The following is a 24,754-nucleotide window of genomic DNA, read 5'->3' on the forward strand; positions in this document are numbered from 1 at the left end:
CCAGCCCCGCCGCTCACACTCGGCTTCCAGAAGCAGAGATGAGAGCATCATCCGCTTTGAGCGCTAAGGCGCAGTGATTAAATCCTCACAGAGAAAGTCTCATTGTTCGTGCATCTTAAAAAAAAGAAAAGAAAAAAAAAGAGATCGAACCGCTTTATTTATTTACTTTATTTTTGACAATGTTTTTCAACACAAGGATTTTAAAAGTTTTTTTATGTTCTTTTTTCCTGACTTTTCAGTGAAGGGGGGAGTTCGTTCTGCGCACAAGGAATGTTGGCTCAAGCTTGCGACTGTGTGCGCTGATACCAAAAACTCATAGACCGGGTGCAGAATTGATTAAAACTAAGAAGCTCGGATCAAATGGCTGCACTTCTCAAAGCAGAAACGACTAAATGTTCCACTGACCCGAGGCAGAGGAGGAGATTTTTAGACTCGGACAGCCTTGTTGCAGCTTGTTTTGCTGTTTTTTTCCTGCCAGGGAAGATTGGAAATGCACATATCTTGTAGGAAAAAGGAATAACACTTTTTTTTTCTTTTTTTTCTGCATTGATATTCACTTGGAGAGTGAGAGGGGAGATGATTTGGTTAATACTTCTGCTCTCCATTCTGAATGGAGCTCTATGTCAGCTGCACTACTCCGTGCCAGAAGAGCGAGAGCCTGGCACCGTAGTTGGGAATATCGCAGAAGATCTAGGCTTGGACATTACCAAACTTTCCGCTCGCCGGTTCCAGACGGTGCCAAGTTCGCGGACACCTTATCTGGAGGTGAACTTGGAGAACGGCGCTCTGGTTGTGAAAGAGAAAATAGACAGAGAAGAAATCTGCAAGCAGACCATTCCGTGCCTGCTGCACTTGGAGGTGTTTTTGGAGAATCCGCTGGAGCTGTTCCGCGTGGAGATCGAGGTGGAGGATGTCAACGACAATCCGCCCAGCTTTCCGGAGCCGGACATTTTCGTGGAAATATCTGAGAGTGCCATACCCGGGACTCGTTTCCCCGTGGAGAACGCCTTCGACCCCGACGTTGGCACCAACGCGCTCAGCACGTATGCTATAACCAACAATAACTATTTTTCCCTCGACGTGCAGACGCAGAGCGACGGGACCAAATTCGCGGAGTTGGTGCTGGAGAAGCCGCTGGACAGAGAGCAGAAGGCGGTCCATCGCTATGTCCTGACGGCTGTGGACGGGGGCGTCCCGCAGCGGACCGGAACGGCTCTGTTGGAAGTTAAAGTTCTGGACTCTAATGACAACGCTCCCACGTTCGATGAGTCCGTGTACACGGTTAACCTGCGGGAAAACTCACCCGTGGGGACCCTAGTCATCCAGCTAAACGCCACGGATGTAGACGAGGGACTAAACGGAGAAATCATTTATTCCTTTAGCAGCCACAACACCCCGCGGATAAAAGACTTGTTCAACATCGACGAAAGAACGGGCAGGATAGAAGTGGCCGGCGAGGTGGACTACGAAGAGAGCAACACGCACCAGATCAACGTCCAGGCGAAAGATCTGGGGGCTAACGCCGTCCCTGCGCACTGCAAAGTGCTGGTCAAACTTGTGGACGTGAATGACAACACACCGGAGATCAGCTTCAGCACCGTAACTGAGTCTGTGAGCGAGCAGCACGCCCCGGGCACCGTTATTGCCCTCTTCAGCGTTTCGGACCGAGACTCTGGTGAGAACGGTCAGATGAGCTGTGAGATCATGGGCGACGTCCCCTTCAAGTTGAAATCGTCGTTTAAAAATTACTACACCATCGTAACGGACGGCTCCCTTGACAGGGAGAACACGGAATCGTACACCATCACAATCGTGGCCACAGACAAAGGTCAGCCCTCGTTGGCCACCAGCAAATCAATTAAGGTGCACGTCTCCGACGAGAATGACAACGCGCCCCGCTTTACGCAGGCTGTTTATGACGTCTATGTGACTGAGAACAATGTGCCTGGCGCTTTCATTCACGCAGTGACCGCCTTGGACCCTGATATAGGACAGAACTCTTTAATTACCTACTCCATATTGGAGTGTGACATCCAGGGAATGTCTGTTGACACGTATGTCTCCATAAACCAAGACACCGGCTACCTTTACGCGCTGCGCTCTTTTGATTATGAGCAGCTGAAGGAGTTCAGCTTCATGGTCCAGGCTAAGGACTCAGGTGCTGTCGAGTTGTTCTCCAATGCCACCGTTAACGTCATCATAGTCGACCAAAATGACAACGCTCCCAGCGTCATAGCCCCTATAGGTAAAAACGGCACGGCTAAAGAGCACTTGCCGCGTTCCGCGGAGCCTGGATACCTGGTGACGCGCATCGTGGCCATGGACGCAGATGACGGCGAAAACGCACGGCTGTCCTACAGCATCCTGCGGGGCAATGAGATGGGAATGTTTCGCATGGACTGGAGGACCGGGGAGCTGAGAACGGCGCGCAGGATCTCCCCCAAGCGGGACCCACAGGGCTTTTACGACCTGCTGATAGAGGTGAGGGACCACGGGCAGCCTCCTCTCTCCTCTTCCGCCAGTGTGAGCGTAATACTAGTGGACAGCGTGGTGGAGGGCCGCAGTGGGGACCGCGGCTCGGCCTCCAAGGCTAAAGAGACTTCTCTTGATCTCACCCTGATTCTCATCATCGCCCTGGGCTCCGTGTCCTTTATATTCCTCCTGGCCATGATAGTGCTGGCCGTGCGCTGTCAAAAGGACAAGAAGCTCAATCTGTACACGTGCCTGTTGGCCGGTGACTGCTGCCTGTGCTGTGGCTCCTGCTGCAGCAGGCAGAGCCGCGGCAGGAAGCAGAAGAAGCTGAGTAAATCCGACATCATGCTGGTTCAGAGCACCAACGTGACCACGGGAGTTGGGCCCGTCGGGCAGGTGCCAGTGGAGGAGTCTGGGGTGGGGAGCGTGGGAGGCGGGTTTGGCTCCCACCACCACCAAAACCAGAACTCCTATTGCTACCAGGTGTGCCTGACACCGGAGTCTGCCAAGACGGATCTGATGTTCCTTAAGCCGTGCAGCCCCTCCCGCAGCAACGACGCTGATCACACCAACCCCTGCGGGGCAATAGTGACCGGCTACAGTGATCAGCAACCGGACATTATATCTAACGGCAGCATTCTCTCCAGTGAGGTAAGAGAGCAGACACTGTGACCTCAGAATCAACCTAACGCCCATGCGTAAAATGTATTAAAAGTGTGGAAAACCGCATTTTTCACGGGCTGACCTTCCCAACTGCGTTTGCTTTCGGTTAAAGTGCGTTATCAATTCAGATCGCGCAAAGTAGAAGTCTTTTGAAAAAGGGTTCTGCAATTGACTTGGCTACTGTGCTCAGTGGCCTTTAATCATTGTTATGCGTAATGGTGATTGGACATGTCAGTTGTTAAATCTCAAGTGGTATTTTATAATCCAATAGACTTATGTAGTTTCAGGTTTTATACACCGCACTAAAAAGACTAGAATTTTAACTCATGACAACAACACATATAGAATAGACTGTTTTATTTTTTATGATCATTTTCTTTCTTGACAATATTAAAGTGTAGGTTTAGACATGGTTTTTCATTTCTTATCCTAAGTAAAATCAAACAACGCATGGTAAGTTAGTTATTTTGTGCAGCATTACAACAATTAGCCGGAGCAATGCAACAGGAAGGTATTGCTGGGGGAATCCAGTCTGTTGCAGCAACGGAGACAAGCTCAGGTTGGGCCAGGGGCGTATCCAGAAAGGGCAGGCCGGATGGGGACCACAAATAATCGGGTGGGCACATTGAAAATCAGAACCCATAACTGTGTGAGTTTTGTTTTGGTATTTTGCTATGCCACTACTATAATAAGTTTTGGGTGATTTGTTATGCAAATTCAGACACTTATATAAGCTTGTAATTGCTTACCTAACATTGATTTATAAAAGTTGTTATGCACATCATTTTACCTGTGAATGTTAACAGCAGTTAACATTAGTAATGTTTTTATGAACTTTTTTTATGAACTTGTATGTTGTACAAAGGCTTTATGACCCCCAAGAGTGGCACCACTTGTGCATTTTGCTCATGGATCTGCAGAGAGAGTTGGTGGCTTTTTTTTGTTGATTGCTTGGCTTGAGTTGAGCCAGACCAGCCAGTCACATCCCCTAGTCCTCTGTGTGTTAAGTATTCCGCGCACGACACAGCACGGCAGCACCGTGAACAAAGGTTGTTCAGTTTCAGCATCAGGCGTCTCAATCATTTACGCCTCCCTAATCTACTCCCCCCACCACAACCCTTGCTCTCATCTCCTCTTGCCGACTCTCACCAAGTGAATGCACACATAATCAGTAACCCATGTCTGGTGGAGAAGCTCCACCAGAGCTTCTCCTGACTCAGTCTCACATTCTATCTTTATAGTCTTGAACTATGATTATGCATTTGAATCATCTGCCTGTTTGCATCGGTTGTGATCACATCTGTGTTTCTGTTGGCTTTCCAGACAAAACATCAACGAGCAGAACTCAGCTATCTGGTGGACAGACCCAGGCGTGTCAACAGGTAGTGGGAAAACACACGATGTGATGCATGCATACACATTCATCCCATTTCACGTTGGCCTAGTCACCACCACGATGTCTTGTGATCCACCATCACAAGACATTCAACAGGCTGTCATTGATCCACAGTCTCTTCATGACACTGAAGTCAGTATCCAAATGCAGCGCTTGGCCGAAGGGCTATTTCGCTACATTTTCTTGAGTCTATTCTAGTTAAAAAAAAAAAAAATACCTATGTTAGAACTGAACAATATTATAATAGGTTCACTTTATATTCTATGTGTCTTTGTTTCAGTATTTAAATGATCCATAGCAATTTTGAGAGGATTTCTTGTTTCAGAGCATCCTACATCGGACTCAGCTTAAAAACCACGCTACCTAGAGCGGTCAAAGTTCAGCAACCTTATTTTACATAAAGGACAGCTTTTGTAAAATACTGTTTGTGAATTGTGAACCATATTTAACTTTGTAAAAAAAAAAAAAAAACAGGGGTGTTTTATCTCTTTTTTTTCTGCCTGGATTCCATTTTACATGGAGTCCATCTTAAAAGCTCCACCACCCAAACACAATTATTTTCCAACCTTTTATAATTTTTGAAATCTTTATTAAGATTGTGAAAACAATAAAGTATAATTTTAAATCTTTTTCCAGATAATTTTTTGAATGAAGTGATACTTAATAAGCTGCAAATGGGATGCTAACTTGTTTGGCGTAGTCTCTTCCTAAATCCTATAAAATGAACCAGAGTCAGCCTAAAGCATAAGTAAACAAAGGAGCTGCTTAGGGCCTCCAAAGTCTTCAGGGGACACCCAGGAGTACCAGAGCACGCACACACTATATATACATATATATGTAATTTGTAAATCTGCAGTCTTTTTTTAAATATTTTATTTTGTTGTTGAAAAGGTTAATGTCTTCAAAGTGGTATAACTGTTTATATGCTCCACCTTTTTATATGGAACAGTAATCCAACAAGCAAATAAATAAAAATAGAAGCTGCTATAACAGTAGCTACGTTAGATGCATAATGTCTGAGATTTAAACATGGATTATATATCTAAATATAAAGAGAACATTGTTTGGATTTGGTGACTGAGGATACTTGGATGGGTCCCAAATCAGGTTCTGCCTAGGGCTCCTGTACAGCCTCGGACCAGCTCTAACATGAGCACTACACCCATCAGTATCCACATCGTTAATTGCGGTTTTAAGAGCCTGCACTGTTCCCAACATATCCATAACGTTCATCTTCAATTTGGCATGAGTCCCATAACTGACACAGCGGCGTCTATTAAAGCTCTAATGCTGGATTTCATTACTTGCCATGTGTAACATCCAATTTAGGCTCTTGATGGCTACCGTGACCGCATTAACGTGGTCTTGACTTCTGATTCTTCCTCTCTGTCTCTTTGCCCTCTCATTTAATCCTCCTCCACACTCTGTGTGTCTTTTGCCTCACAACCATATTCATTCTTCCTCTGTCTGTGCTCCCCCCCATCCCCTCTCTGGACCTCTTTGTAGTTCTGCATTTCAAGAGGCAGACATTGTCAGTTCTAAAGACAGTGGTCACGGCGACAGTGAACAGGGCGACAGCGACCACGACGCAACAAACCGGGGTCACTCAGCCGGTGAGTTTATCCACATCTCATAATAATTACTCCGCCATTTCTGCCCTCACACATACACAAACACACGCAGACACACGCACACACACACCCGCACACACACACACACACACCTCCCTGATCCGTTTCAGCATTGTGAGTTTGCAATTGTGAATAGGATAATGTGAAGTTGTTGGTGCGGATCGTTGATTTTTTCATTTCCTTAATTTGCAGAATGTGCGGGTAGGCCCTGAGCTCAGAGGTTACTGGCTGGTATGAACAGGCCCCAGATGTGTTGATTGTAACTCACAGCCTTGCAAAAAGACTGGCAAAAAGAGTATCAGTGGAAATCTCTTCCCTCTGGCCTTTACTTCTTCAGCAGTGTGGTGCTGAAAGGACAGTGACTTGCAGTGAGGCTGTGTGGGGCCCACAGAGCTTTAGTTGCACAAATCAATAGGCTCAGTCAAGAGAAAATGAACCGCATGAAAGCTGAATTGATGTAATGAGAAGCATTTCAATCAACCCTAGAGTCAATATGTTGTACAAACGCTAAGCAACTTACCCATCCCTGCGTGCCTCCAGAGTTACAATGGCTCTTCTGGCTACTTCTCTGATTAATGCTTTTGGTGGACCACCATGTCGTTGTAGGCTTGCAATGGTATCCACTTGCCTTTTTTTGCATCTTCTAAAAACTGCTCTAGGCAAGACATTCAGAGCTTGGGGTATTGTTTTATAATTAATAAAGTGACCTCAAAGGAGAGCCTGTTGCAATAGATTTTACTAAGGGTCGACCGCCGTAAGAGAGAGTGATAACAAAAGCACATAATTTTTTTTTCATGATAATTTTAAAATATGTATTGTTTTTCTTACGAGTGTTTTATTTGACCTCAGACACCTTTAGTCTAGATTCAGCTTTTCAGGCACACTTATTTATTTTACACCCTCTTCTTTTGTTGATTTACCAGATTTTTGTATGTTCAGCGTGAGTTTAATAAAGCCAAAATGTCTGAATTAGCTTACATACCCCCACCTATGTTCTCACCCGGGGTTCATTTGCAGACCCTCATTCCTTATCTGCCCTTACAGCATGATGGATTTCTTTGCAAAGAAGGTTAGCGGATCTTATCTTAAGCCTCTCTTCATTCTCTCTAAAACTCTATTTAGTTAGTACCTGTTTATTGATCATGCTAGAGTCAGACAAAAAAGTGGAGCAATACAAAATCTAATTTCATATTGAACTGCCCTTTCTTTGTGAGGGAATGCTCCACGTGACGCATGTAAGACCCCTGTCTAGACCACAGCTTGCCAAATATCGTAGCGGTGCGGGGAATACAAATAGAGATGAGATCCGATAGGCGTTGTTAGGTAGTGAATGGGCCTCTCATTAGGCTCTGCAGTGTTTGACATTATTAATGAACTGAGCCTAAATAAAGAGTGGGTATGCAGCACTGGTGTCACTCCCTGCCCTCGCTTATAAAACAGGTTGGGAAGGTCAAACTATGCGCAACTGAAATGCAGCTTTGGAAGAAATCCAAGTCTCCTTTTTTTTTTTTTTGTAGGAGCTCATTGCTTAGTGAAATAGATGTAAAGGCTGATGTTTAAACATATATATTTTTTATGTGCTTAAAGATATTTTATGTGATAAATTGTTTCTGCATTGGCCTTCAGGACAAAAGGACTAAGAGAAAGTGAGGGGATAACAGGGAGAATATCTAATATACATCTTAACATGTCCTCCTAGCACATAGTCTCCAACTTTAGGAAGAACTCAGCCCTGACACGATTTTTCAAGACATGCCCGAGACTGTAGTATAACACTTATTTTAGGTGGAAAATTGTCTTGAATTCCAATTTGCTAGCTTTTGGAGCACAGTGACAGGCATTATACTTCTGAACCAATGACATGTTTCTTCAGCCTTTTTCTTTCTTTTTTTTTTTGGCTCAGTGCTTTGCTCATTTGGCACAAGCAGGGGAGTATACACAGTTGGTGCTTCGACTGTGTATTTCATACAAGGGAAATCAACATTTGTTCCTCATGTTGGATTTAGAAGAGAACAGCTTAGCACTCGACGGGTGGTAATACCACACGACTGGTATTTTGGAAAGACGGACACTTGAGTTTCACACACTTCCGTAAACAAAACCAGGCACTGTATGTTTGTCTGTGTGGGTGTAAAGGTATACCACCGTCTGATTTAAGGTGTAGGTGTGTGCCTGATACCTAAATGTAACCTGATTGTGTGTGTGTGTGTGTGTGTGCTTGTATGTGTTATGTCTAAAGAAAGCAGGTCTATGTGATAATGTCTGTATCGCAACGGCACTCTCCTTTGAAATGGTGCTCCGAAGGGGCCTGAATGTATTAAGTGTAAGAGGAGAGAGTGGAAGGTGCTGCTTGGAACTGTGCCTAGTATAGACAGTATTTCCATAACACAGACACTGCTCGGTTGTCTCAGAGTAATTTATTAGCAGAATGCAATGGGAATGTTGATTTTCTCAGAGGGTTTATAGCATATAGTACGTTGCTTTGCAAAACTACGCATATCTTCTAAACTTTTCCATAATTATTCTGGTTATAATTGCAAATGTCATTGTATTTTGACTTGCATCTGTCCCATGAGCCAATGCTTTATAGTAGCATCTGTCACTGTAATAACAGCTTCAAGTCTGTTGGTGTGTGTCTCAAGCAGTTTATAAAATAATACGCAACATATTTCAATTTTAAGAAATGCATTTTGGATTATGATGAGGAGTAATTTCTTAACTTAATAGAAAGTGGAGTGTCTTGACTTTCATCATAGAGATTGAAATGCAGTTACATTTAAAAGTTTCACACTTTTGTAAATCATGCAAGATAATTGCATATAAAATAGGCTTCTTCTATATTTTCCAAGTAGCCAAAAAGGCTACTTCTATATTGTATTAGTTATATATTCAGAGGTGTTCAACCTCTGTCTGTGTCACTCTTTACAGTCAGTTGCATTTTGGAATTTTTACCTCTCAGTGACTTAGAGTATTTCTTGACCTCTTTCTCCCAGTCTAAACAAAAAGCAATATAAGAACAGAAACAACATTTTAGAATTTTTAAAAGCATGTTCAGCTGTTTTGTTATGTTTCTCTTACTTTTTGGTATGTCTGATTCCGTCTTTGATATTCTCTGGCTTTAGATTTTAAATGTTAGTCCTATGTGGTAACAGTCGTCTATCAAGTTTATTTTTAAAAGCAGAGTTCGCCGTGCTGATAGTTGTCTTATCCTCCACTGTTGAATGACATAACCCCTGTCAATAAATGGCTTCCCACTACCAGCAAAACACAAGGAAAGGGCAGGATTACATAGCCGGTAAATCATTATGGGCTGCATTCAGTTGCACCAGTGAAGATGACATATGGATTTAAATTCCACAATGCAATTTGAATTGTTCTGTAATGCAATCTCAAAAAACAAATATTTAAATTAATTCCCAGCCATAATAAAAACCACTAAAATACATTGTATGCAATGTTTCAAAATGTACAAAAAGGCGTATTAAGACTTTTACAAGACACTTTACTTTGTCCTGACTGTGTTCTTAAGGTAACCAAAATGCAAAAGCTGGTATAAAAGAAATAACAACTAAATTAATAAATAAGTAAGTAAGTAAAACTTATCCCCATAAATAAATTAAGGAATTTTTGAAGTGACTTTTTGAGAAGGCAGACTGTACACATGCATAAGCTCAAATGTATTCCACATGAATATATGCATGCTCTCATTCTCGGTGTGAAGGTGCATGAGCTTGTCTGACACACACATATTCTCTTCCTGGTTTTCTGTCAGGGTCTCATCCTTCATTCTGTCTCCCTCACACGTTGGCTCTCTGTAACACTCCACTGATCAGTAATTCATTTCCAGATCCTTTGCATAGCAATTATCAAAGGAGGGTTACAGGCAAGGTTTCCACATGGGAACATGCCACACATTCTCCCCTTTTTGGTGCACCTTCGGAATATTTCAAATCAAGGGGGAAACCATTTCCAGTTGGCATATCATCAACTACACCTGTCGTAGCTTCCCGCTCGGCCGCTCGTCTGACACTTTAGAAAATAAGTCTCCTGATGTCGTTTTAAATCAAAGGGACACTGCCTGTGAGGCTGGTATACCTTGAAAATGTGAGCGAATGGCTTTTCTGAAAGCTGGTGTCTGGAGCGAGGCACCGCTGCATCGGGAGCCAAAGCAGTATTGATTGAGCGCCACACCTTTTACTTCTCCACCCTGCTTTTTCCAAAATTAGGCACCGTTTTCTCTCATCCTGTGTCTGGAAAAAGACAGCAAGGTGAGCAGGCAAAACAGAAAAATAGGTGGCAGATAAAACCGGATGAAGAATTAAGGTGGGAGAGAGAGAAAAAAAAATAGACGCCTCGAAATGTTCAATCAGCTGTGGAAGGCTGTGAGACGGGAAGGAGACTGGAAACGATCATTATCATGACGTTTGTTTTGGTGCGAACAACAGCCGTGACAAATGGTACAATTAAATCACTGTGGTAACGGTGTATTAGACGGCTGATTATGAATTAGTGGTGTGTACTGAGTTGCAGTTCCCCGTGTCACTACGCTGTCAGAGGAATTTAGGTAACAGGGCTTTGATACACCCCTTTTTCCAGTCCTAAAAGATAAAGAGAAGTTAAAGACAGAAACTAGGCAAAGGTATAAATATTTAGGTTAAAGTTGTGTGACTGGTTAAAAAAATGTAATTTGTAGCATTTAGGAAGTTGAAAAGCTCTAATTATTAAGAAGAAATCAAGAAAGATGTGAGATGATGAATGCATCCAAAATGTCTTATGACAGGAATAATGTTTCCAAACAATAAAATCTTTATTAATGATGGAAATAATAGGTATATTTATGCTTGCCAAGTTGAAGCAATGTGCCTTTAAAAAACTATGCAGAGACACTGAGTTTTCAGTTTTAAAGGGGGGAGAGGGTATTATGTGAAATCATTTTTTTGTGCTTTATATCGTGTTATTATCTTGTTCCCTCATCAAAAACATACGAGTGTTGCCTTGATGCCTTGATTCTTCCATACATGTTTGAGAAACTCCTGAATCCCACGTGGCAGCCATTTGTGTGTGCATAAACACTTGCTCTCACGCTTGCTGTGTGTATATTGGGATCGATGCTGTGGAATTCATAGTCATAAATGGGTACTGGTATGTTAGTTTTCCATGAGAATTTTATTTTATTTTAAATTGCATGATTTTTGTAAATTATAATAATTTAATGCAAAGTTGGCATTTTTAATGGACTTTCAATGCAACTTTTAGAGCAACTTTGCATTAAAAGTGTCATTATTTACCGAATGACACTTCATGACAACTGTCATAAACATTCATAAAGACTTCTTTATGTTCATGACAGATGTTATGTCATGTTTATGACAGTGTCATGTCAGTCTTATGCACACCCCTTTAAATAAAGTGTTACCATAAATTGTCCCGGAAATGACTGCGACAATGGTAATGTTGTCGTTTTGAGACCTGTTTTCAGCTAATATGATGATAATGGTGTATTAATGCAAGTACGCCCTCTCAAAGATCAATAAACTAATTTGTAAAAGAAAAACATTTAACACTGGAATTGGAAGACATTTTAAATATAGAAAATAAATAAACAAACCAAAAACAAATAAAATGGATTATGAAGTCTCTGTAAACAACCTCGTACTTTAAAATAAATTATTCATTAGGCTCAGACAGTGAAAATACTTCCAGTTAGGACTTTTGTGGAAAAAGTGTAAACTTACAAAACTGTGTGTTGGGTCTCAAATGTTTGCAGCATATATCAAAATGCTGGCTTTTCAATTAGATTACAGAGAGCATCTCTTTAGCAATTAACCAAACTGTCTTAGTGTGCGTCGTTTTTTTGCTGTGGCCGTTTTGAATGTTGTTTATTGACTAAACATCCCGATGATGGTGGAGTGTCAGGAAAACAGAAAGAACCCATGGGTTGTAGTTTGCTTTTTTTCAAGCTATGTGCATATGTGTGTGTCCAGTGTGTGTGTGTGTGTGTGTGTGTGTGTGTGTGTGTGTGTGTGTGTGTGTGTGTGTGTGTGTGTGGGTGTGTGTGTGTGTGTGTGTGTGTGTGTGTGTGTGCGTGTGTGTGTGTGTGTGTGTGTGTGTGTGTGTGTGTGTGGATGTGCATGTGTATATATTAAAACTTCTTGATGAGGGCAAGGATGATAAAAGGCTTCCTATGTACCCAGGTTAAATATATATATGTATACATTTATAGTGTCAATTAAGGTTGTTAAAATCATCATAGAATTGAATTTGTTACTTTTGGGTTTACAGGGTTTATGACTTTGTGTTTGCTGTTATTTGGGTAATAGAGCCTTTTAGGAAACAGGAAACAAACGTTGGAATGACTTTTCTTGTGAAGTGCGTCAAGAAGAAATTTGTTGTGAATTTGCACAATATAAATAAACTGAATTGAACTGAATTGTATTAAACCAAGCAAATCCTATATCACTGCACACAGGCTTGCTGCATTTATTGAGGAGTGCTATAAAGAACACAAAGCATGTATCAATAATCAATGGGCATCCTGAGCGTTTTGCTCTAACGGTATAAAAGAGGAAATATTAATCAAACTGACACTTGTACGGAAGCTGCTCTCCTGGCTCTCCCTTGGCTCAGATACTGGGATGCAGACAGTGAAAATTATAGCTGGGCACCATTTATCTGGCTGTCATTAGTAGATATAGTGGAGGCCATCTTTGTGTGTTTTGGTCCAAGGAGGTTTCTGGTTTACTCATTGCAGTTTTGCTGACCAGACTTCACCAGGAAGTTGTGCTGCTCCTTTGTTGTTGTCCAAATGATCACGTCTTGCGTCAGAATTATTTCTCAAGCTGTGGAAAACAAGATGAAAAGCACAAGTAGGGAACAAAAGACAAACTCTAACATGGGGGTAATTTAGGTGGGGATGAGGGAAAGTGATTAAAAGGGTGAAGAAGGAAATGAGTAGTGAAAATTAAATATGCCAGAAAATGAGACGGAGGACGTAAGAAAAGATGGACTGATACAGTTAGAGGAAGAAACAAACACAAACTGGGTGCTTGTAAAAAAAAAAAAAGATATCAAGATGGAGTTGATTTTTTTATTTTTTATTTTTTTCCCCTGAAATTTGTTTTCCCCTCATTTCCTCGCTCCAAGTCGTTGGAGGTATGATCAGACGGCGCAATTAGTCAAATGGCGCCGACATGGGATTTTAGAAACATGCAGAGATGTAATGTAGAAAATAAGCAAGTGGGGGGAAAAAAACCAAGTGCTGATTGCTTATTAACACACAGATTGTGTTTATAATGTGTGCTTTCGTTTGCATCTTCTCTTCGGAGACCGTGCGTGCGCGTGCGTGCGTGTGTGTGTGTGTGTGTGTGTGTGTGTGTGTGTGTGTGTGTGTGTGTGTGTGTAAAAAGAGAACAAGCATGTGCTCTTCCTGCCTGTTGAGGTCACGATGAGAAGAGACTGCTGGCAGGGCCTGTCATTGCTAGTCACTGTTTTGGTTGTTGTTTTTCTTCCTGCCCGAGGAGGAAAAGGTGCATCATGGGGATCAACAGCCACTCGGTTTCATGTGAGCACAGCCTGTCTGTCTGTTTACTCATGTATATTTACATATCCTCACGTTTAGGAAGTACTTTTCATGCAAGTGGGAGTTGGCTGCCAAACCTAGGTGTTAATAATATTTATTTTTAAGTTTCTCTGGGTAGAATAGGAGCTTTGATGTGACATTTTCTAAGTTTGATACTGATAGATGCGGAATAAATTTACAAATAAATGTGACTGTAAAATGTGCTCATTCAGAGGTGGCTTGTGCGCGGTGCCCTGGGCAAGCCCTCCCTTCTGCCGTCACACACACGCACACAAGACTGCCTCCCAAAAAAAATAGAAAGAATAAATTAAATAAAACAAATAAAATTGGTTATAAGAAATATCAAGAACTAAATGATAATCAACTGATAAGAATTATTCCATACAGATAGTTAGATATAGATTTAAATAATATTTTGCAATGTTCTAACTTGTCTAAATTCTTGGGGTGCCCTCGGCTCAAGAAATCCTTGAAAATTATTGGGAGTTTTTTAATGTCTTCACAAAACAAAATCTTCTAATTTAGAGAATATTTGTTCAGTTCAGAAATTTCTAGTTTAGGTTTCTCAAGTCTAAACACAGAGTCAAATGGAGTCTAGACTCCCAAAATGATGCCATTTAAGTCCTGAATCATAAGCTAGGAACTATTGTGTCTTTTTTTTTACAGCAATGAAAAAGGCAGTAGAGGTTTTAGCAACAGCTTTGTCACGTCCAGGTGCAAGTGTTCCTGCCTTCTCCACAGTTGCGTGGGCCTTTGTTAGTTTTGCACCTGTGCTTTAGTCCTTCTGCTGATTTGCTTCCAAATTTAGAAGAACACACACATTGCAGGTTCCAGAAAACCTTGGCAGCACAATAGCAAAGAGATGACAGGAGGACCCGAGGTCAATGTCCTCTATGTCAGGAGAGTGCATGCATTTGTGGGAAGCCTATAAAAAAGGCTAAAGGCCAACAGCTTGATGGGCATTACAGAAATGCAATGATTTATATGCATTCAACCTTTAAAGATGCTATAAATATACATCAGCATAAAAGGTGAATCAGAGTGTATGTTGAAGGAAATGGCTCTCAAAAACATAGCTGGCATTTACAAAAGCTGCCCAGAACAGCATTAACTGTGCTGATCCTCTTGGAGTTCTGGAGATTTCTTCATAAGTATTCTCCACTTTTCCAGCCACCCTTCTTTCTTCTACTGAGCGACATTTCTTGTGTGCTAGGTTGGGATGAAAACTAACGCACCCTTTGGCAGCAAAAGTCCTGATTTGTGCTGATTGTGTGGGATTCTCGGATGGGAGAAGGGCATACAAACTGAATATGTATGAGATGTCTTAAAAAAGTGAATAATAAAATGCAACATGTTGGGTAGACGAGAGACGAAAGCAACTGCCATCTATGAATGAGAGATTTTGTACATCTCCTCTTTTTTATGCACGTTTTACTCAAGTAAATAATAGAGAATTGTAGATGCAGGTCGTGGGTTCAAAGAGAATCTTGTGATGAAATAAGGAAGGTATGTCTTTGCATCTACTAGCCCCTAAGTTTTTCCATATTTTCTTAACCATTATAAAACTGTTACAGACAAAAGTCCAATATGTTTACAATACACTCCAAAAGTATTCACACCCATTGAACCATTTTTGTGTTTTGTCATGTTACTTCATTTTTATGAGATTTAATGTAGTACTGCAAAACAAAGTATTGCATGATTGTAAAGAACAAGAAAAATAATTTTCACAAAGCCAGCACTATGATGCTATAGTGTAGATCAGTGGTGCTCAACTTCAGTCCTCATTGACTGCTGTCCTACAGGCTTGAGTTATGTCCAAGATAAAACACAGCTCTCTCACATTTGAAACTTCTCAGCATGTCACCTGCACCTGCACATGCAGATGCCTGCTAATGCACCATTTATTTCATTCAGGCATATTGAATCAGGACATGGGGTACAAAGCGGTGCATTGTTCATGTAACTTACGAGAAGAGGTTGAGAGGAAACAAGTTTGTGTCTAGCAGCGTTTACAAACTCTCTGACTCAAAGTACAATAACAATTTTCAAGCAATGGCTGCACCACCAACTGGTATCAACGTATCTGATCGACCCATTGTCAGTGATTTGCAGTGATGGCGGTAGGAGTTCATCCTGTAATCAGCAGGTTGGTTGTTACGATCCCAGCTCCATCCACCTCTTTTGTTGAGTCCTCAGGCAAAACACTTCATCCACCTTGTCTGCTGGTGGTGGTGAGAATGTCTTGGTGGCACCGGTGCCCTGTCACACTGCACCTGGGCAGTTGTGGCTACTATCCAGTAGCTTGCTATCATCAGCGCGTGAATGTGTATGTGAATGGGTGAATGACTGAATGTAGTGTGACTCTGGAACTGATAAAAATGTACAAGTACGGGTACATTGACCATTTACCAGGACTGCACACCAGCCCACTAGAGAATGCCCCGTAGTGAGATATTTTTAACATTCTTTCATTTGAATGAAAGTCTTTCCTTGCTCTGCCCGCCTCTTTAACCCCTCTTTGATCGCCATCTGTTTTGATCTGACCATCACTCTATCCATCTGTGACCGCGCAGGTCTCCCTTCTCCTTCCTGATGGTTCCTGCTGTGTTGTCGCCTTTTTCCCGCCTGTCGTTGCTGTCTGTGAAATCGATGGCTCCCTGAGCCTGTTTGGCCCTCACTGCCTGTGAGCCGTGTGTCTTCACTGGCTCTATGTCCACTGTGCAGTCTTACTGCCTTTCTTGCACTCCGTGGGGGCCTCAATTAGTTGCCACATTAGATTCACACCAAGCACACAAACACAGAAAACAGAATCAGTCGCAGTGGCATTTCTTTGACACTGTAATGGAAGATAAAAGTGTTGGGGAATTGCTGAAAGATTTTTAAAATTAGAATGATCTAATGAATGTCACCAAGAGTTAAATCAAAGTTAATAAGTTCATTGGTTTTGCTTTGTGAAGATGTTCCTTTTTTGAACTTTTTAAAATTTTGTTTCGGTCTATTACTGTCTTTGACATTCAAGTCTGTGCTTGGATTAAAAAAAGGTGAAGCTACTTTGGATTACTGATGTTTTTACCCATTTGCTGATCAATATCTGCAGATATATGTACGTTAGATATAGTCTTAGGAGCAAAATAGGCAGTCCAGCAAGTTTCCAAACAGCTTGCGGTAAAAGTTGAATGAGTTTATTGTTTTGAGCGCATGATGGAAACTCCACACTCTCTTAGTTTGAAGCTTGTTAAATTGCCATCAGACAGAAGGGGCATGTCTGAAATACATAGACAAGCAGAGCAGTAGCATCCAATCTGACATAAGAAACAAAAGTGAAAAATTATTCAACGTGCACAATCAACCTTAAGGCAGTCTTATAAATTGCCCATTTTTCTTTCTCTGTAAGTTTTAATGATCTACAAATTTTTCGAATGGGGAGTCCAGAGTTCTTGTCTTTATCATCCCAACTTATTCAGTTATAATTAGTTATCAATCAAGTATTTTTTTAAATGCTTACAATCATGGCTTGCCAGTGATTGCTGGAGATAGGTACCACATCCCGTGTGACCCTGTAGGGAAAATGAGATATAAACAATGGATGGATGGATGATTATTTCTCAATTACGAATGCGAGTTGCTGTATGTATTGCAAAGCTATAGTCATTGCAGCAGTATTAATTCTGCAACAGACTGTTTGGAATGCAGTGAAATGGCTAATATACTTCAAATGATTCAAGTTCACACTACGCCTGCCAATATAGTATCCAGCCTATTGGGTAGAATGTCAATGCAGTAGATTCCCACAACCCCCAAATGTTACAAGGTCCATGATGTTTGAGGTCACAGAGAGTACTCGAAGTACACATGAGGATAAAGTTTGAGTGAGAAAAATCTATCGTGGTATTTATCAGAATCATCATCAGATGGATTTTATGATGTTGTGTTGCTGTGTCATAGCACTACTAGAAATGAAAAGTTGTAAAAAGTTTGATTCATGCCCTTCCATGTTTAACAAACATGAAACATTCACAGCTGAATCAGATTCAGTGAGATGATCACACCAAAGTGGAATTGTCTCCATTTGTATCTACTGCAACTGTTGATTGTCAGTATATTCTGACATAAGCTGGTGTCTGCATTTATTATCCATTCTCATCACATAATATGGGAATCAGTATTGGTGATTCCCTCATCAGCATTGATGTGAGAAGCTGCCTACTAGTATGTTAGAGTCTCAACTAGCAAACAACTACATCCACATTTTTACCCACCTAATTTCTGACAGTGTTGTGACAACATTTCCAGCAAGACAGCAAAAGGTGCAAAAAAAAAACAACTGTTTGTTTAGGTAGCTATTTCTTAATTCTGGTTTAATGTTTAACCATCACTTGTTTAAGTCTGTTTTAGTATTTACATGTTCACCCATGTAGCAGACATAGACTTCTAGCCATTTATGTCTGTTATTCTCTGTTTTTCCAATTTGCCACTTCTCTTAATTCTTAATTCTTTAACAATATTCTTCCCCATTCATGGCTCGGTGCTTATATTATATAATTTCAGATATTAATTTGATCATCTTTCTGTTGTTCTAATTTTTTGGCTGTAGCTTTTGTGTTTATTACAATCAGTCATTTTCTCTAAAGATGATTGACAGAGTGGAATTAAACAACTGAGTATTTTGTCCACTTTTGTGTCACATTTCCTTGCTGTGATTGTCATTTTTTTTAGGATTATGAAATAAGAATTCATGTTTTGTCTCTTGGTGTTTCACAATCAAATGAGTGTCAGAGGATGACAGATGAGCGGGGTGGTGAGGGTGGCGAAGTGCTTTCGTTACCTCGCATCACTTTGATTGCTTATTTCTTTCTAAATGAAAGGGGTGAGGAGAAAAGCAACAATTTCTCTTCATCAGTTCTTTAGTCTATCACAGTGTCTTATTCTTCCTTCTTTTTGTCATCTTCTAAACCTCAGTGCCAGATGTATAACGTTCAATCTTTATGTGTTTTGCTTCCACCTTAGACTGACCTGTTTGAATGTTCTCCGCAGGTGCTGACCTGTTCTCCAACTGCACAGAGGAGTGCAAGGCCCTGGGTCACTCTGACCGCTGCTGGATGCCGTCCTTTGTGCCATCAGATGGGCGCCAAGGGCCGGACTACCGCAGCAATCTGCACGTCCCTGGCATGGACGCCACGCTACCCGACACTGAGGTACCCTGCTCCGTCAACCTATCCGACCAACTCACAATGACCTCCTCCACCGCCTCGTCCAACGATAGGTCATTCTCCACCTTTGGCAAGGACGGCCAAAGATCACAGTCACACCACAGCCTTCAAAATCACCTCCATCAGCAACAGCAGCAGTACAGCTCCAGCACGCTAGAGAGGAAAGAGTATGATAGGGGGACCCTACCGTACAAACCAACCTTTCTCTGTGAGTATCAGTATGAAACCTCACTGGGACCCTACGATTTTGGTCTGGTCCAGTATAGAAACTAAAGGAGGGGGACATTGAATATACCTCTTGATTCTGATTTGGACTTTATATGCTGGTTATCAACTTTTATTTCTTCTGCTTTTGAAGGTGTTCAAGAATATGGCTTCATATTTTCTTGTATTTTGTCTCAGTAGGTTTTTTTCTTTTTGTAATATGATTTTTTTTCCAAGTGTAAAATGTATTAATTGCATACCCCCTTTCTCCAAAACCTACATAAAATCCTTAACCTAACCTCACCCCTCCATAACCCCTAAATACTGCCTGTAATCACAGGACTTATTTTGAAATAAACTAAAATGGAATTTGACTCGTGCTATTCTGCTGTGGCCACTTTTTTTCCCCCTTTCTCCAAATTACCCCTCTCTTTAAAATCCTTCCTATCTGATGCTCATATTAGTAAAGGTCAGCCACACTTGCATGAATCATGTGCAAAGCACACACTGACATACAAGATCATCTGAGTAAATTAGGCAATTTATTTCAGTAATTCAATTCAAAGACTGAAACTCATTATATATAGATATATTATACAGAGTAATATATTTCAAGTATTTATGTTAATTTTAATGATTATGGTTTATAGATCATAAAAATCCTAAAGTTAGTTTCTTAGGAAGTTGAGATATACTGCACATTTCCTGCACAGTATATGCAGTATATTATTATAGTTCATTTTACATGAAATATTGCATCCTTACAGCCTGGTAGAGAGGTGATCGGGCTGTGGCTTTGCTGTGATGTTTCTTTTTACAGTACTTCATAGATTCTGAATGGTTTGTTTGCTGGTCAGTCATGTCATTAAAGCATTTATTTGTACTCTTGGCAGTGTGGACAGATGTCAAGTCCAGGTACAAATTGAAGCCAGTCTCTCCATAAAACTTGTTAGCAGATGAAAGTGCTGGACATCGTCCTGGTTGATGTTTCCACTGATCTCTAATCAGCTAAAACATAGCGAACCAACTCCAACAGATGACACTGATAACCAAATCCTCACTGACTGGATTCTGGCTCTTATTACTCTTCCTCTTGTTTCTGGAAACTTTTCTAAAAAAAAAAAAAAAAAGTATGTTTTCACCTTAAAAAAAAACAAAACAGTTTGTTCCACCATTGATTTGTAGCAAGGCCCTGTGGTCAGCGTTTTTCCGTTTGGAGCTAGCATTTTCTCTCTTTTTGTTGGTAGGTTTTCTCCATGTGTTCAGGCTTCCTCCACTATCATGCCTGCTAGGGTACTTGTCTTTTCAAAACTTTAGACAAGTAAACTGACAACCTGTGCAGGGTATGCCCTTCTTTTCACCCATTGGATCCAGGAGATAGGCACCAACCCTTTGACCCAGAAGGACTAAGCCAGTGTGAAAAAAAATGGATGAAAAGAGAACTTTGTACCACTGGGTAACATTTCAATCCCCTTTTCTCCTCTAATAAGGTGAAACCCTTCTGATGACGTCTTCAGTGTAACATGTAGGATGCAACAACTGTAGCCCATATCTTGAATATAAATATGTCTGGTTAATATATATGGATCGTCCACACATTTTTAAATAGTCTATTTTTACAATTGTTCCAGAACTTCCCTGTTAACTCTTGTGACTTTTTAAATCACACTTTTGTCTTTCACTAATATGCTTAAACGCATAACTTTTGTACCTTACCCTTCATGTAGAGGGTGTCAGTAGCTGTCTGAAGGACAATTAATGAAAGTAGGCCCTAACAACGTCACATGTAATCTCTATTTTAGGTCATCTCTGTAATTAATGAGTTTCAAGTGTTGGACTGAACTACTGAAATAGAGATTTCTGGTTTCTTGAGATGTACTTTTACTAGAAGCTAAATACTTGATGCAGTTTGACTGAACACAAAGGAAAGGAAAAGAAGGACAGACTATCTCCTAATGTAGAGGACATCTATCTTCACTTTTTCATCATAATTTTTGAGCATGAGCATTCTGACTTCCCTACCGAATAGCTCAAGAGGTGAAGCGCACAGCCCACGCTTCTTCTTCTTTACAAGGAGTAAGTCCGTTTTGCTCTGAAAAGGAACCCAAGTGTCTATACTTGCTTACTTGTGGATCAATACCTGACATAGAGAGGGATGACGAGGAAAACTTCACACCACAAGTTCAAGATTTTCCAGCTAGAAAAGTCACAGACGCGCAATTTCTTTTCAACAATGTTGGAAATAAGCAGAGAATGAAGTGACTTCACTTTGCCAAGTGAAATTTATGGATGCGCATTGGAATAAGATTTGGATTTCCATTTCCAAATAAGCTGAATGGGTTTCATAAAAGGAAAAAAAAAGGTAGATGAGCAGAACATTTCAAGCTGCCTATTCTTTCAAAGCTCCCACATTACATGAATATTCTATTAGCTCTAAGAGTAGAAAATGGATTTGATATACACATTCAGTGGGGAAGTCATTTCCAGTCATCTCAACACCATGTTAACCACCATCATCCATGATCCTGCATGCTGGTTGTGGGCTGTCTCTCAGGTAAATGACGAGCACAATAACCTGTTTTGTCTTCTTTTTTTTTGTGACTTAACAGAGACAAGCGATTCCTTCACTTTCACATCAGCTTGTTTGAAAAGTAATTAGCATTGAGGCTTTAGATTCTAGGGTCTTTCTCACTCTGAATTAAAACGGTCTGCGCAACTGTTCATGATGTACGCTTTGCGGTGCGAAAAATTGATTCGTTTCATTCACCTTTACCTTATCTCTTATCTTTTTAATCTAGAATTTCTTCAGTTTTTAAAGGTAATCTCAAGCGGGACTCTGTTAACCATAGTCGTCATGTTTGCATTTAAAAATAGCTGTGAACGCTTCTGTGGTAATCCTTTGATCATCAGGATTCGCTTGTAAAAGGTTTAGTAAATGTTTAATGACCCATTTATTGATAATTAATGAAGCAATTAGAGCTCTTTGTATCTGTTACACATGCATTAAGCAACCACACGGTTTTGACAACTTATCCTGACTGATAGACGTGTTTTTGCTCCATTCCCAAATTAGCTTTACAGTAGCATACTGTAAGGACCAGCGATTAGGGTGTATTAATAACTTCACATATTCTTTGTGGTATGCATCCTTCTAAAGACAATATTTCTAGTTGATTGTGGCACTAAAAAGCCTGCAGGAAAAAAAAAAAAGGTTTCATTTGTCTTAATGAGTGTGTGTTCTTTTTTTTTTTTTTTTTTCAGCCCGCAAAAGGATTTGCTAGCTCATTCCACGTAGACCTGTCGGAGACAGCGTGAATTTATGTACTACACCATCAACACTGATGCTAATGACAGTGAAACAGAACAAAAACAAACGGCAACCTGGACAGCAGCAACCTTGGCAAAACTTCATTTTCTCGGGTGGCGAACTGTAACGAAACCTTGGCGGTGGCTGCTGAGGGAGGAAAAAGGAGAAATAATTACTGAGTAGCTGTAAACCTCTTGATACCCAAGGAGCAATTCAAGGCCTTATTTCTCTCAGCAGGACTGAGACCGGCATGAAACTCTTGACCACATGAAGATTATAATGGTACAAGATTACAAAGTGAAGGAATTGAAATATCAAAGTGAGTAAGGGGGACTAATTAAATTAGAGAGGTGTTATTTCCCCCCCTGCCCTCCCTGCCTGGGAGGGAGTTAGCCTCTAGAAATATGTGTGTGCCTGTTTACATCGAGAGAAAATGCTTCTGTACAAACTTCAACCAATGTCACACTGAACCCTTTAGCTCTTTCTACAATCACCACTAAGCCAGCTGTACAGAGACTGTTTTTGGGGGGAACAAGGAGACTGACAACAAGAGACTGAGCAAGCAGATAAAGCGAGAAAAAGCGTGAAGGAGTAAGTAATGTACAGGAATTAAAAAAAAAAAAAAAAAAGCAAACAAGTGCAGTACTATAGATTCTGTATCTCCGGTTTTTTGACTTGACTGTCTTTATATACCTTCTCTTTTTTTGTTTCTGTTGTTCTTTCTGTGTGGTTCAAGTGTGCAGACTCTAGAATATTCAAACTCACAGTTTTTAGACAGGAACTTGTGGTCCAGAGTTGGGCTTAGTCCTCTTTCAAGCTTAGCTAGCCACTTCAGGAAGGAGATTTGGACAAATCACTGTGTTAATGTTGAATCTCATTTTTGAGTTTAGGAATAAAATACCAGAAAATGAATGTTTCACGTTTGTTCATATTTTTCAAATGCTTCTTATCGTTTCTTAAGGTCCTTCCTGAGCTGACGGCAAAGAAAGTGTAATGACCCATCACAGAGATCTGGTTCTCTTGATGCCATTGGCCTATACATAACCAATCAGACACACTCAGTGGTTTTTATCATGTGTGCAAAGTGTTTACTGTACTATTTTAAAAGCTTATAAATGAATATAAATCTATATCTATATATATATAAAACTATATATATATATACAATATACTTTTTCTGAAAACTGTGTAACCATTGATTAGTTTTTACACTTCATTATGTCTCTCAATCTAATAATACAAAGTGCTACAAAATCAAGATGTGTATTGTTTTATTTAAAGGAGGAGTGAATATTCTAAAAACATTACGCCAACCAACAGTTAAGTTAATGTTTTTAAACGATTGTTACTTTTCACTGTTTACATATGCCAGGCCTTGTTGTGTGCTGCAAAGACACCGTTTAAGTTGTTTTGACTTGTATTGTATTTTTCCAAGCAGAATATTTGGTGATGTACAGGATGGAAAAAAAAAAAACTATCACAATCCAGCAAGATTTCAGAAGTTTTACAATCATATGAGTAAGACACATGCATTACACAGAAACAAGTTGCATACATAAATGAATATGGCAAATACACGCATAAACACACAAGAAAAAACACACGCACACACATACACAGATAAAGTGGTGATAAATAAACTGTGTCATTGAAGTTTCCTTAAGTGTGTTGTGTTCATCTTGAAAATGTGTCATGTATTGTTTACCCAGTTTCCAGTCAAAGTTTAAAATTCTTTTCGCAATTTATTGAACCATTACAACAATCCTAAATTATATTTTATATAGACGTGCAGACGTTTGTTCTTCTGTTATTTTTTCCATGTTCTTATTTTTGCAAAGACATTCAGATGTCCTGGAAGAATGTCATGGAATTTCAAGATGTAATCACCATGGCCTTGCTCTACTTTCCACATTCCCTGACCTCAATAACTCTTTAAAAAAAAAATAAAATCCCAATCCTACCCCTTCACTCCAGCGTGATCTTCAGATGGCCTGGCACATGCTTACAGAGATAAGCAGGGGAAGCAGAAGAAGAGAAGTCCTGGATCAGCTGCAAGTGAAGCGTGGGGTCATGTGGGAGACACAGCAATCCCACACTTGATGTCCTAAAAACAGAGCTGAGTTTGTCTCCATCACAAGATAGCCTTCTTTAAAGAGCAGAAAGATACATGTGACCGTTTCATATGACTGATGTATCGGCTGCCTCTGTGAATTAGGGCCCTTTGGGTTTCTGATTAAAACTTCACCCCAAAATAATTCTTTCAAGAGACTGGAAAACTTTCTTGAAGAA

The 24,754-nt window shown here is 40.5% G+C and overlaps 1 protein-coding gene across 3 annotated transcripts; it reads left to right on the forward strand.

Moving 5' to 3' along the window:
• On the forward strand, positions 1-24,123 carry pcdh10a (protocadherin 10a). 3 transcript variants are annotated; one of them, XM_008408059.3, is made up of 5 exons: positions 2-3,123; positions 4,459-4,517; positions 6,038-6,144; positions 18,779-19,162; positions 22,420-24,123. In XM_008408059.3, the coding sequence occupies exons 1-5, from the start codon at positions 577-579 to the stop codon at positions 22,437-22,439; spliced, it is 3,117 nt and encodes a 1,038-aa protein (XP_008406281.1). In that variant the 5' UTR covers positions 2-576; the 3' UTR covers positions 22,440-24,123. The 3 variants fall into 3 exon arrangements, with proteins under 3 accessions (XP_008406271.1, XP_008406281.1, XP_008406292.1); XM_008408070.3 differs by having other exon boundaries at positions 3-3,123; positions 18,779-18,939; XM_008408049.3 differs by lacking the exon at positions 22,420-24,123 and having other exon boundaries at positions 1-3,123; positions 18,779-19,532.
• Positions 24,124-24,754: the final 631 nt, after the last annotated feature.

Source organism: Poecilia reticulata, chromosome 1 (genome assembly GCF_904066995.2).
Source record: "Poecilia reticulata chromosome 1, P_reticulata-male-v2, whole genome shotgun sequence".
Lineage (NCBI taxonomy): Eukaryota > Metazoa > Chordata > Actinopteri > Cyprinodontiformes > Poeciliidae > Poecilia > Poecilia reticulata.

Bases quoted from the DNA above. Each gene is read 5' to 3' on its own strand.
- pcdh10a (XM_008408049.3), top strand. From the start codon at position 577: ATGATTTGGTTAATACTTCTGCTCTCCATTCTGAATGGAGCTCTATGT. The intron at 3,124-4,458 runs GTAAGAGAGCAG...TTGGCTTTCCAG, and splicing joins GCAGCATTCTCTCCAGTGAG to ACAAAACATCAACGAGCAGA. The intron at 4,518-6,037 runs GTAGTGGGAAAA...ACCTCTTTGTAG, and splicing joins AGACCCAGGCGTGTCAACAG to TTCTGCATTTCAAGAGGCAG.